General features: G+C 35.9%; 1 protein-coding gene across 1 annotated transcript; it reads left to right on the top strand.

The window, feature by feature from the left end:
• The first annotated feature begins 726 nt into the window (after positions 1 to 726).
• On the top strand, positions 727 to 13,632 carry LOC134330826 (macrophage mannose receptor 1-like). Its single transcript, XM_063012093.1, has 11 exons — positions 727 to 751; positions 2,665 to 3,052; positions 4,478 to 4,827; positions 6,927 to 7,298; positions 7,383 to 7,757; positions 9,544 to 9,933; positions 10,025 to 10,471; positions 11,462 to 11,833; positions 12,080 to 12,424; positions 13,311 to 13,408; positions 13,552 to 13,632. Exons 1-11 carry the CDS (start codon positions 727 to 729, stop codon positions 13,630 to 13,632), a joined length of 3,243 nt encoding a protein of 1,080 aa, XP_062868163.1.

Raw genomic sequence — 13,632 nt, 5'->3', positions numbered from 1 at the left:
TGCTCAAGCGCCCAACAGTGGCAACCTGACAGTGGTGGGGTTTTGAACCAGCAAACTTCTGCTTTCTAGTCCAGTACCTTAACCGCTAGATTACAACTGCCCTTACATTTTATTATTAAATCCTCACAGCCCCAAAGTTTGTGTGATGGGTCTAAAAGAACCGGATAAAAGAACAAAAATAAAGTCAGTGTAAATACAAACAGAAGCCTGTTGCAGCAGGTTCTACTACTAGTTGGTATGTAACCTGGCAGAACCTGAATAAACACAAAACAAACAAAAAGATGGAAAGCAAAATACATCTAAATTCCTCATTCCAAGAGTCACAAAGTTGTATTCAACAGTATTTTTTTTATTTCTATTATTTAGAATATCACTTCTGATTAACAGAATATTTTAATGACTTATTAAATGCTTTTCATTTCATATTAACTTAGAAAAATGTTTTATCTGAGATCCTTATTTTCAGATACTGTAAATAACCAGTTTAACCACATCACGAGTCCCTCCCCCTGTATCATATGTATAAAGACAGCTGTCTGGAGCTCTCAGTATTGGATTGGTACGATTGGTACAGGGCATCATACATGAACCGAAATCCACGAGGTAAGTTTAGATTTATGTAACATGGATATGATTGTGTAGCACAATATATAATGTATATATACATGTAATGTATGTTTGTGTTATTAATTCACTTTAACTTTCTGTCTATATTTTACCAGAACCATGTTTCAGCTTTTGCTGCTCTTAGGTCAGTAAAGGTTTTATTTATTTATTTTTGTAATCACATTTTATTTGTCTCATTTTACAACTTTACTACAGAGCCTCTAAAGTTTTGCATGCATGCCTTAGTAATTATATATAAAATTTGAACAAAACTGATTTAGTATAATGTAAGAAACTACACATGTAGTAGACAACTGCTAGGCTTTATCTACATGTCTGTCCAAACTGTATGCAGGTACTTTGGGTGGCTTGGCAATAATTCTTATAACATTTGCATCTGAAATAATAATAATAACAACAACAAGAATGATAATATTAATAATAATAACTAACTTTGTTTTTTATGTTTACCACTGCTTTATCCTGGTCAGGATCATAGTGGGTTCACATACGGTCTATCATGTCTTTAAGCAGACGCCTGTCAGTCGTGGACTGTGATTTAGGTTTCCAATTCCATTGGAGTTGTTCTAGGCTAGTCACTGCACTACCCGAGCACCCTTATTAATAATACATTTATATAGAGCCTTTCCCAAGCTCAATAACTTGTCAGGAACTGTCTGTTTGAATTACTCATTAATTGTTTAAACTATTTAAAATTACCACAATGTTTGTAATACAAATTTGCAAAAAAAAAAAAAAATAAGAAAAACATTTACATCATCCAAACTAACAATTAAAGTTACGCTGATCAATATTAGATTGTTCTAACTATACATTTAACTGTAATCAAAGCAACTATACAATCACCATAACAAACAATTCTTGAGAAACAGTCCCAGCTGTTATATTGCTTTTTACTCCAGTCCCATCTTTACTGCTTACAAATAAAAATATAACAGGCTCCCCTGCTGTTTGCCTGTAAAAATACTATGCTTGGGGACAGAACATACCTGTACATGTATAAGTATAGAGTTATTGATTCTCACCTATAGTCATGGTTATGTGTTGATCCACCTCACACACTGCATGTAAATGTCTGAGGCCAATGTAAATGTTTTTATCACTGCAAACACATGATCACAGTTTAGTCAGAAGTAAAGATTCTACTATTATTATTCAACTACTAATCAGATAAACATTTATATTTGGCCTATATTCTATGTACAGCCCATATTGTAATAACCTAATTTAATGCATATTTTAAAGTAATAATTAGACAATTAATTAATACTATATTGTATTATATATTTGTGCTGAAGTTTCAACAACAATAATAAACAATTTGCATAATTAAATAATTAACGTGCACTTTAAACTATTTGTTTGGTATAAATGTGTTGAAACAAGAAAAAAAAACCTATTGGGTGAAATGACTGAAAAAGAGAATTAAAATGTTGGTGCCAAGGTCACACACCCTGCCACCTGTATACTTGCGTAAGGCCTAGATTTACAGAAACGTCATATGGCCACAAGTATATGGACGCCTCTCCTAATTATAATGTTCAGAAGCCATACTGAGTGTACAAATCCAATTACGTCAAATAAATAATGTACTTTCAACTATGTGGTAAAAACACTGTACTGGCATGACCTTGCACAAAATAAATTGGTACAAAATTCCCACAGACATGGTACAATGATGATATTTGCTGTGGTAAAGCACATGGAACGGGTATAAGCAGGTATATAATTACAAACCAAATAGTTTAGACAAAGAATACTAACACATGTTACACGTCTTATGTGCATTAAAAAGTCTTAATATTTCAGTGCACATACAATTTTACCTTATTTTTTACAAGGTCACTGTAGATGCTCTGTACTTTAATACCCTTACTCACAAAAAAATCTAATAAAACAATCTCAAGTTGTTTAATGATTAAAAATATATTTATAAATTGTATCACACTGAATTTACTTCACATTTCAGTTCCTTCAGTGATGTTTATGTAACAGCATTGTTAATTGTATGCTAACCTGACATTGTGTCTTTCCTAGGGTTTTACACCCTGAGCATCAGCTCTATTCATCAGTATCATTTCATTAATGAGAACAGGACCTGGGCTGAGGCACAAAAATACTGCAGAGAAAATTACATTGACTTAGCCACTGTTCATGACAATAAAGAACAACTGGACCTTACTAACAAGGTATGGGACAGTCAACGGACCTGGATAGGACTCTATGATGATCTGAACAGCTGGAAATGGTCACTGAATGATGATGACCTCTACAAGGAAGGAGAGAAAAGCTTTAATAACTGGTACATAAAGAAACCGAGAAACTCAGGTGGAAATGACTTGTGTGTTTACTATAATGTCTATTATGCATCATGGTGGGAGAGTGACTGCTCTAATATGCGTCAATTCCTTTGTTATGATGGTAAGTACAGCACTTAATATAGTGTAAGTTTTCTGCTTACAAATGTTTTTACTGCTAAGATTACTTTTCAAAACTTATATAGAGCAGAAGAGCTTTAGGTAGATGCATTTAATATTGAATGTAGTTTAAAAACTGAGCTCATGAGTACAAAATTAAACAATAAAGTATAAAACAGTTACCTGGACCTGTGCATACTTGAAGTCAAACATTCACACATTTTCTATCTATCTAGTGCGTACATTAATTGTTTAAGCTGCACCTACAGGTGAATTTTGTGTTGTACTGGTATAACTGCATTAACAGTGCAACAGTGTTGTTAAGAATTTTAAATACTGCTTAAATTTAAAAGTGCACAGTTAGAGACTAAAGCAGTTTTGTTTTCATTCTAAAGAGTTCAAAAATCCCATGGACTAACCATGTTAGAGTCATTTCAGTGCTGAGAATAGTCTATCACCAAAATAACAAGTAGTCAATAATGGGGTACATGGGGTAAACAAAGTGTACAGAGCAGCAGATGCCCTGTACCTAGTAATTGTATACCCACAAAGTATCTAAGGTGGGTTTATAACAATTTATATACACCTTTCACATACCCAAGGACACTTGACAGTGTAAATATAATAACATGTGGTGGTGGTGTGATGGCCTGGAGCTGCTTTGCGTTTACAGTAACCGGATAACTTGACAGTGTAAATATTAAAGTATAGAGCAAATAACATTGTTATAACAAGAAAAAAAGCAAACCTAAAACATAAAGAGATGAGATTTATGTGCAGTAAGGAAAGTTTTTAGTTGACCTTTGAAGGAGGAGATGGAGGTACAGTCACAAAGCGATTGTAAAAGTGAATTCTAAAGTTTGAGGACTGAGGAAGTAAAAGACCTATAACCAAGTAACAAAGGAGAGTGTAAAAATAAGTATAGTTGTATCAACTGTGTCAAAAGCTGTGACAAGATCTAGAAAAAAAAATATTGAGCAGTCCAGGTGTATGTAAAGAATGTACTCCCAGATAGGTGTACCTAATAAAGTGCTGGAGTGTATACCATAGCAGTGTATGGATTTAAATTAATGCTGCAAGAATTATTTTTTGTCAGAAATGTAAACACTTCTTCAGTTCCTGACACAATTGTTTTGTTTTTTTTGACTAAATAGGAACAAATTCTAAAATACACTCTTTAATATGTTGTGAAAGAACTTTCCTGAAAAGTGGATGTGTTATAGCTCTAGGTTTGATGTTTGTTCTACATAAAATGTGGTTGTGCTAGCTTGTTACACTGTTGAAAAGTAAATAAAAAAATAAATTAGTAAAATTGTACTAGTTGTTAGCAATTGTAAAGAAAATAATTAAACATAAAAAAAGAAAAAAAAAGAAAAATGCATTTAAAATTTCTGTCTGAAATGTTAAATCTCACAATGGTTTGTTTTAGGGAGGGTGAATGTCAGTCAAAAATACATACAGGTCTATGAGTACAAGAACTGGACTGAAGCTCAGAGATACTGCAGAGAACATCACACAGACCTGGCCAGTATAAGGAATGAAACTGAGAACCAGAACATAAGATCATTATTAGTTTCTTATTACACATATTCTGCTGTATGGATCGGCTTGTACAGAACCAGATCTTGGTCCGATAAGAGCAACTCTTCTTTTAGTAACTGGAAACCGGGACAACCAGATAATGCTGGAGACACTGAATACTGTACAGCTGTGAATATTTCTCTTAATGGAACATGGAGAGATGAAAACTGCAATCAAGAAATCTCATTCTTCTGCTACAGTAGTGAGTAGATTTCAGTTCCTTCATAGTAACAATGTATGTTATGTATGTTTAATGTATGTGTTTACCTAATGTGAAAGCATAGGAAAGAGGATTTTATGGACAGCAAAGAGAAAGGAGAGGAGGGAATCAGGCACTGGACAGTGGCTTTATTCACAACCTGACCCATCACTATTTAGGACAGAGGACCTTGATGTTAATGCAGGCTGATAAGTGTAGAGTTGCTGCCAATTTAAAGACTCAGATTCAGACATCTGGACCAGAGTACTTTGACTAAAGAAAGTTTCATGTTTCTGTGAATCAAACATATAGATAAACAATCAGTTACTCTTTTTTGTTTGTTAAGAGAAATCAGCTCACTTGTGCCTTTACATTTTATTTGCCAGCCACTGGAGGCTAAAAATGTGCCCCCTCCCCCTCTGAACTATGTGGCAGGTGTGACTGTTACCAAAAACAGACAAAAACAAAACAAAAAAAAAAACCCCACAAAGCCATGTTGCAAGGATTATTAAAAAGCCTTATAAATTTATATGTACTTTACATCTAAACATTTTGCCCCTTTTCCGAGTTTCTTCTATTTTTATATATTTGTTGTGCTTTTATGATTAGATCATCAAACTAATTTTAATATTAGACAACGATAACCCAGAGTTAACAAAATGATGATGAAAAGTCACAACCTTTCATATTTGCCAAAACATTTAGATGACCCCCAAAATCTTTGGGATGGTATTCTGTGGACTGATGAATCAAACGTGAAAATCTCTTAAAGACATGAGTCCTGTTACATCTGTTATTAAGTTATAATGACCAGTGTCACCAGAAGAACATCATATCAACAGTCAAACATGGTGGTGGCGGTGTGATGGTCTGGGGCCGCTTTGCTTTTACAGTAACTGGATAACTTGTCATAATTTATCAGAATATTTTGAAGGAGAATGTCTAACCATCATGTTTGACTTCTCAATGCTCAAGTGCAGCTGGATTATGCAGTAAAACAGTGATTTAAAGTCCACTTCTGCATGTCTCAAAAGAAACAAAATTAAGGTTTTTAGTTGGTCGAGGTACTGACTTGGGAATTGAGATACTGTGCCAAGACCCTAAACATACCGCTCATGCTTAAACCCCCCTAATAAAGCTGAATTCAAACAATTATGCAAATAAGTAATGTAATTGTAATGTAAAAGATTCCTCACAAGTTATCACAAATGTTTAAATGCAGTTGTTATTTCTAAGTGTGGCTAATATTTTCTCTTGCATCTTCTTCCTTTATTCTTTTTTTTTTTTTCATTTTCTCCCCCTTTTTCCCCCTTTCTTCTTTTTCCTCTCCGCCTATGCCGATCTCTGCTCTCTGATCAAGGAGATCGAAGCTAATCCATGCCCCCTCCGACATGTGGGCAGCAATCCATTTGCATCTTATCATTCACACATTGACGAGTGTTGTGCCACCTGGCGTTGTGTACGGAGAGCCACACCCTAAGAGCACTCTTTCCTCATCTCTGTCTAATCAGCCAGCAGAGGTCGTAATTGCACCAGTCTGACTGAGAGAGACCCCATCCGGCTTAGTCACGCCCATCTGAACAACAGGCCAATCGTTGTTCATGTGGCCGCTCAGCCTTCAGCCAGCAAGGCAGAGCTGAGATTCGATACGATGTACTCGAGATCTCAGCTCTGGTTGCAGCGTGTGTTTTTACTGCTGCCCCACCTGAGCGGCTTTTTTATTATAATTTAGTGTAACCAATGGAGAGTCACGCTCTGATCTACGTGTTCCCCTACTGCTGTTTGTGCCTGCTAGGGGGGCCCAGTCGACCATTAGCAGAGCTGAGATTCAAATTCAGGGTGTTCAAAATCCCAGAGCTGGTGTGCTAACAGAATATCCCACTGCAACATCTGGGCACCGTATTTACTAATTAAAGCCTCATCTTACATTGAATTAGTTGAATAATCTGAAACATTGAATGTTACAAATTGACAAGAATAGAAGAAATTGGGTGAGGAGCAAAACATCTACAGCACTGTGAGTTTTTATCATGCAGGAGAATTCAATGCTGAAAACATTTGTAATCACCACTTTTAAGACTTTTTTTTCTTATGATTCCCAGCAATCTCATCAACATCGTATCAGTATCACTTTATTAATAAGAACATGACCTGGACAAAAGCACAGCTGTACTGCAGAAAGAATTATACTGACCTGGCTACCATTAATAATGTGGAGGATATGAACAAGCTCATTGATACGGTAAATGGCAGCTACTCTGGTTTAGCCTGGATTGGACTGTATGATGATCTGGAGAGTTGGAGATGGTCTCTGGATGATGCTGCTTTCTATAAGGATGGAGAGAGGGAGTTTAGAGGGTGGGAGCATCAACCTGATAACTATGATGGTAATCAGCTGTGTGTGTTGATGAGAGATAATGGTACATGGTTTGATGACGACTGTAACAACAATTCACCGTTTGTTTGCTATAATGGTGAGAATATTTAATAAATGTACTTAAAAGTAAATTGCAACTTTTTGTGCAGGTTCTGTTAAGCACAATATTCTTCTATTTCAGGGAGAAATCCCACAAAATATTACATCTGGATTAACCAGTACATGACTTGGACAGAAGCCCAGAATTATTGCAGACAGCACCACACAGACCTGGCCAGCATAAAAACCCAAGCAGATAATAAACAAATCCTTAATCTGATAAGAGGCTCTGGTTCTTGGATTGGTCTCTACAGGAAAAGGTTGTGGTCCGACCAGGACAATTCCTTGTATGAACACTGGAAACCAGCAACCTATTCTTTACCAGAACAACCAGACAATGGATTTTATTATGCTATAGATCATGGCAGTCAACTCTGTACTGCTGTATCTCTGAGGAATTCAGGCCGGTGGAGAGATGAAAACTGCTTAGCTCGGCTCCCTTTTGTCTGCTACAATAGTGAGTTTTTTTTTTTATTTGATACCCATTGCTGTTTTTAATGAATTTTCTCCCCATTTTCCTCCTAATTTAGTGCACTCAATTTTTTGTCTTTCGCTGTTAAGTGATACTCGATTGCATCCGAGGAGAGCACGTTGCTTTACACGCCTCTTCCAACACGTGTACAGCCCTCCTCTTCTCACCCCATGCATTGTGTACAGGCGTCCCCTTCGCCAATCAGGGTTCTTACACAGCATATGAAAACCCACCAACCCACACACAGTCTGGTCCCCGCCCACAGATACACACACCTTTTTCCTTTTGACACAAATTAAGCTTTATTATTACTGTTGATTAGAATGTTGTAGTTGTTATTAGTAAAATAAGTAAATTACATACTGCAAAATAATTATGAAATTAATTAGTCTGTTTGTCTAATTAACTGTTTATCTAATGGTCATGATAGCATTTTTTAAAATAAATAAATATCTGTATTTAATTGTTTACATTGTGCACATGTCCCGTGCGCGGGGCGCCGGTCTAATGAGTGTCTATGTATGTGCACGAACTTTTGGCAAGCACGTGATCTGAGGCTGCTCTTTAATTGGTTGTTTTAAATTTTCCACAGGGGCGCAGCTCTCTGCGCCCCGTACACACCCACTCTTATTAGAAGTGTGTCACTATTGGCTTATTTTTTTTAAACGCCGTGTGATTGGACAATCCCCGAGTCGACTCATTAACTGATTCATTCAGCTTTGGCTCGTCAGCTCGGTTCACGTTAAACAGTTAGTTGCAGATTGGAGCAGCATTTCTTCCAAAATGAGAGATAATTCAGTCTTGTCTTTACAAAAAACGCTTTCACAAAGCGTTCACTTGAAGAAAAAAAGTAAAAAAGGGCAAAATTCATGTTCAAATAGTGCTACTTTTAAAGGCTTGTTTTTTCTTGTTTTGTTTAATTTGTTGTTTTGTTTGCGCCCCCCTCAAATTTTTTAGCACCAGCCGCCACTGGTGAGACTACATTGAGACTACAGATGTTTTTGATAAAAAAGTAAAACAGACCTATGTTTTATTTTTATTACATCCTACAACATTTACTGCTGGACTGAAATAGTTTTAGTTCTGTTAATTAGAACATACTAAAAGTGTTTGAAACTTTAACTGTCATACCTTAAAATTATACCTGGGAGTAAGATGTGATTTTTGACTAGAAGACCTCCATGTGGTATTATTTTTTCACTACTAATAACTCTTTTTGTAATTTTTGCTTGATGTAACACTAGCTAATGAGGAGTTTCTGTTGTTTCACAATGCACCACACATTTTCAAGGGACAAGGACTTCCTCAAAGAAGACTTAGGTGCCTTTACAGATGTGCAAGCTACTTATGAACCTGGTTGAGTAACCTCAAGAACCTGGCTTTTAAACTTTGCAGTACTAATATTCAGGGTGGACTCTTTTGACCAGAGAAAACCACATACATTATTACTTTATTAGAAGAACATACATTATTCACAAAAGCAATTTGAAAATGATCATGATGCTTATTTATGATCTATTTGTGGCCAGTGATAGCTCAGTGGTTAAGGTACTGGACTAGTAAACAGAAGGTTGCCGGTTCAAGCCCCGCCACCACCAAGTTGCCACTGTTGGGTCCCTGAGCAAGGCCCTTAACCCTCAATTGCTCATCGTGTTCCACTCATTGTGTACGTCGCTTTGGATAAAAGCGTCTGCTGAAAATGTAAATCTATACATTTCTACAACTGTATTACTCCATTTAAAATCATTTTATGTTTTTTATTACTTTGAAGAACTCAGCACTGGATACTCATGTACCAACCATCAGTATTACTTTGTTAATGAGAACAAGACCTGGAGTGAAGCACAGAAACACTGCAGAGATGTTTATACTGATCTGGCTACCATTAATAACATGGAAGATATGAAGAGACTCCTTAAGGCAGTAAAAGAAAGTTACTATGCTTTAGCCTGGATTGGTCTGTATGATGATTTGAACAGCTGGAAATGGTCTCTGAATGATGGAGTTTTCTATAAAGAAGAAGAGAAAAGCTTTAGAAACTGGAACATACAGAAACCGAGGAACCAGAATGGAAACAGTTTGTGTGTTTATGTTTCAGTCTATGATGGAATATGGCGTGAGAATTCTTGCTCTAATAATATGCAGTTTTTTTGTTATGATGGTAAGCACATCAATCATGTGAATAATCTTTTAAAAATAATGTGGTTCACTTTTCTATTTATAATTGTGATTATTTCAATGGTTTCTCACAGGGAAGGAAAATGGCAGTGAAAGCTTTATCCTAGTCAATAAGAACTTGAACTGGACTGAAGCTCAGAGATACTGCAGAGATCATTACACAGACCTGGCCAGTGTGAGAAATGAAAAAGAGAACCAAAAGCTAAAAGCAATGTTATTTCAATCAAAATACAGTGGTCAGATTGATTTTTATAATGATTATTATTATGGCTATATTAATTATTATTATTATGAGTACTATTATTCTAATAATAATTATTATTATTATGGTGGCACATGGATTGGCCTGTATAGAACCTGGTCTTGGTCAGATAAAAGCAACTATTCTTTTAGTAACTGGATGTCAGGAGAACCATATAACGGTGGATCGAGTGACTACTGTACTGCTGTATCATTTACTAAGTCTGGACAATGGAGCTCTGAGTACTGTGGACAAGCGTTACCGTTCCTCTGCTACAGTAGTGAGTAGACTTTATTATTATTTCTTTTTGATTGGTTGACAGGTTACCAGCCTTTGCAGAGCACCAACCATTCCTCAGTTCACTCACTAATTTACACATAACAGCAATAAGGACTATCCAATCCACCCTCTGCATGTTTTGTGGAAGTAAGAGAAAACCTGAGTATTTAAAGGAAACTCATACAGACATGGGAAGAAAATGTAATCTTTTTTTCTTTTTACAGACAGTGATTTAGGTCATGTTGCTCTGTGTCCCTCAAATAATTTTTCATATTATTAGTAGAGACAGCATGGTGGCTTGGTGGGTAGCACTGTCGCCTCACAGCAAGACGGTCATGGCAGCATTGGTAACTGTGGTAGGGGTAAAAAGCTTAATGATAAAACCAAGTAAAACCAGAGCAGTAATGGTGCATCAGGATCATGAGGCACTGTCCGATGCTCTCTCCTAATATATCAGGGTTCTTCATTAACAAATGAACCAGGATCTAGAGCAGCATCTTAACAGGAGCAGAACTACATGTGCAGCTTAAGAGAGAGAAAAATGAATTATAATACAGTAATAAAATAAAAAATAAATATTGAAATTATTGATTTTGAAGAACACAAACACTTAAACAGGAGGTAATTGATTACCATAGTCAAGCAGGGGCTCCAACAGCTATAAGAGAAGAACCTCAAACCTTAAATTCAGAAACATTTAAAAAGTATATAATGTGCCAAAAAAGTGAACATAATGCAAACAAAAATGTATTTAAATAAAAATAACAAAATAAAACAAGATTTAATAGGTTTATTGCATGACACATTCTTAAACTGATTTTACATGTTAGGAGAGAGACCGTTTAAGATTGAAAAAAACATTAATACAACGGTGTGTTTTTGGTTTGAATTTTGGGTAAATTTATCATATGGTTAATTGCTTATATTAGTTCAGTTTGTGATGAACCTACAAATGGCCAACATTAAATACACTTTTGTTTGGCTTTTCTAGCAAATTCATCTACATCCTACCGTGAGTACCACTTTGTTAATGAGAGTAAGAACTGGACTGAAGCACAGAGATACTGCAGAGAGAATTATACTGACCTGGCAACCATTGAAAACATGGAGGAAATGAACAGGACCTTCAACACAGTAAATGGCAACTTCTCTGGTTCAGCCTGGATTGGACTGTATGATGATCTGGAGAGTTGGAGATGGTCTCTGGATGACGATGCTTTTTACAAAGAAGGAGAGAAAGAATTTAGATGGTGGTACCATCAACCTGATAACTATGGTGGAAAACAGCTGTGTGTTAAGGCCCAAAAGACTGGCTGGTTTGATGAGGATTGTAGCACAAACCTACCATTTGTTTGCTATGATGGTAAGATAAAAAAAATTCTCAGCTTACATGATTAAGTAGTTTGAAGATGTGTACTTACAGTTACTAATATATAAAGACTAAACAAACCCTAAAGAATAGTTTTGTAGGGGGAAGTATTGTTGCTCTGCTGATTCAACTTATATTATTGAACTTATATGAACTTATTTGGTTCTATATGACTTTACTGACTGTTCACATTTGGTTTGCAGCTGATATTTTAATAGTGGTACATGTTGTTTTCCTCAGCTGAAGACAACATTTACGTGTGGATTTATACATCAATGTCCTGGAAAAAAGCTCAGAGTTACTGCAGAGCACAGTACACAGACTTGGCCAGTGTGAGAAATGAGACTGAGCTTCAAAAAATACTAGACACCTCAGGTGACAATCCTATATGGATAGGTCTGTACAGGAACAGATTATGGTCAGATCAGAGCAACTCGACTTTTACATACTGGAGTCCAGCAATTCCATCAGAATCAAGAGAACCTGATAATGGTGCAAACAGAAATCAACACTGTACAGCTGTGGATAAGTTTGGTTGGTGGAGAGATGAAAACTGTTTAGTCACTTTCCCCTTTGTCTGCTACAGTGGTGAGCTAATGTTTTTTTTTATTTTGTGTGTGTGTGTGTGTGTGTGTAATAAATGTAGAAAATTGTTTTCTGCTTCTACAACCACAAATCAGAAAAACTTGGGACAGAATGAAAAGAAATATTTCATGTTTTGCCTGGTCAGTTTTGTAATATACATTTATTCCTGCATTCAGGTCTGCAACACATTCCAAAACACAGTTGGGATGGTAAAGAATTTACCACTTTGTAATGTTGCCATTCATTGACACACTTAAAAGACATTTTGGCTCTGAGAATACCAAACAATTAAGTGTTTCATTTTCCTTACAAACACAAACAGGGTTGCTCTTTACAAGTTCTCCACATATTTTCTATTGGGGGCAGGTCAGGACTGCAGGCAGACTAATTTCCATACTGTCCCAACATTTTTGGATGTATTTCAGACTAAATGGCCAAACCTAACAAAGTTGATTATAGCAATGTTCCCATCTGAATAATTACTCTAACAGTTTTTTTTAAAATAATTTTTAATGTTCTATCTTTCTTTTACATGAGCAGAAAAAACTCCAGGTAAGAAAAAAAGCTTTTAAAAACCATATTTCACTGTTATTTCACATTAACAAAAACACCACACCAACATTACCTCTGATCACTTTACTTCCCATACCACTCTGGGCACTTTTACCTTTCTTACCTCTCACACCTCCCTAATTTCTCCTACCACACTCATTACCATAACCTCCTTTACCAATCATACCATGCCACCCACCTTATGACCTTTACCACCATTACCATCTTTTTCTCTACCTCCTTTTCCACACTTAACCTTATCGCTTTTACCACTTTTACCTTCACCCTCACCATTCTTACCAACATTATCTCCCTTAACACATGTACATTAAAGTACTTTTTTTCACAGGTCCTTCGTCCGGACTGCGAATGAATATCAAAACTTTGGACAACCTGAAAGATTCTCAAATTCAGGAATTAGTGTCAAACCAAGTAAGTTTATCTGTCTTCATTCATGCTTTTATTAAAATATTTTAATACATTTCTCACAATGTTTTATTGTATGTAAAAGCTTAACATTTTTTATTAAAAAAAAATTTAAAAACTGTTTGTAAAATGTTTGTTTTTCTTCTCAGCTTAAACAAGAATTGATCAGATTGGGAGTTTCAAGTAACTTCACTGTAAGTGTGAGAAACACGTGCAAGGCCGATCCTTAA

The sequence above is a fragment of the Trichomycterus rosablanca genome, chromosome 16, assembly GCF_030014385.1.
Source record: "Trichomycterus rosablanca isolate fTriRos1 chromosome 16, fTriRos1.hap1, whole genome shotgun sequence".
Taxonomy (NCBI): Eukaryota; Metazoa; Chordata; class Actinopteri; order Siluriformes; family Trichomycteridae; genus Trichomycterus; species Trichomycterus rosablanca.
The sequence above is the reverse complement of the archived record's forward strand: the minus strand, read 5'-3'. Positions and strand labels throughout refer to the sequence as shown.

Bases quoted from the DNA above. Each gene is read 5' to 3' on its own strand.
- LOC134330826 (XM_063012093.1), top strand. From the start codon at position 727: ATGTTTCAGCTTTTGCTGCTCTTAG. The intron at 752-2,664 runs GTCAGTAAAGGT...TGTCTTTCCTAG, and splicing joins TCAGCTTTTGCTGCTCTTAG to GGTTTTACACCCTGAGCATC. The intron at 4,828-6,926 runs GTGAGTAGATTT...TATGATTCCCAG, and splicing joins CTCATTCTTCTGCTACAGTA to CAATCTCATCAACATCGTAT.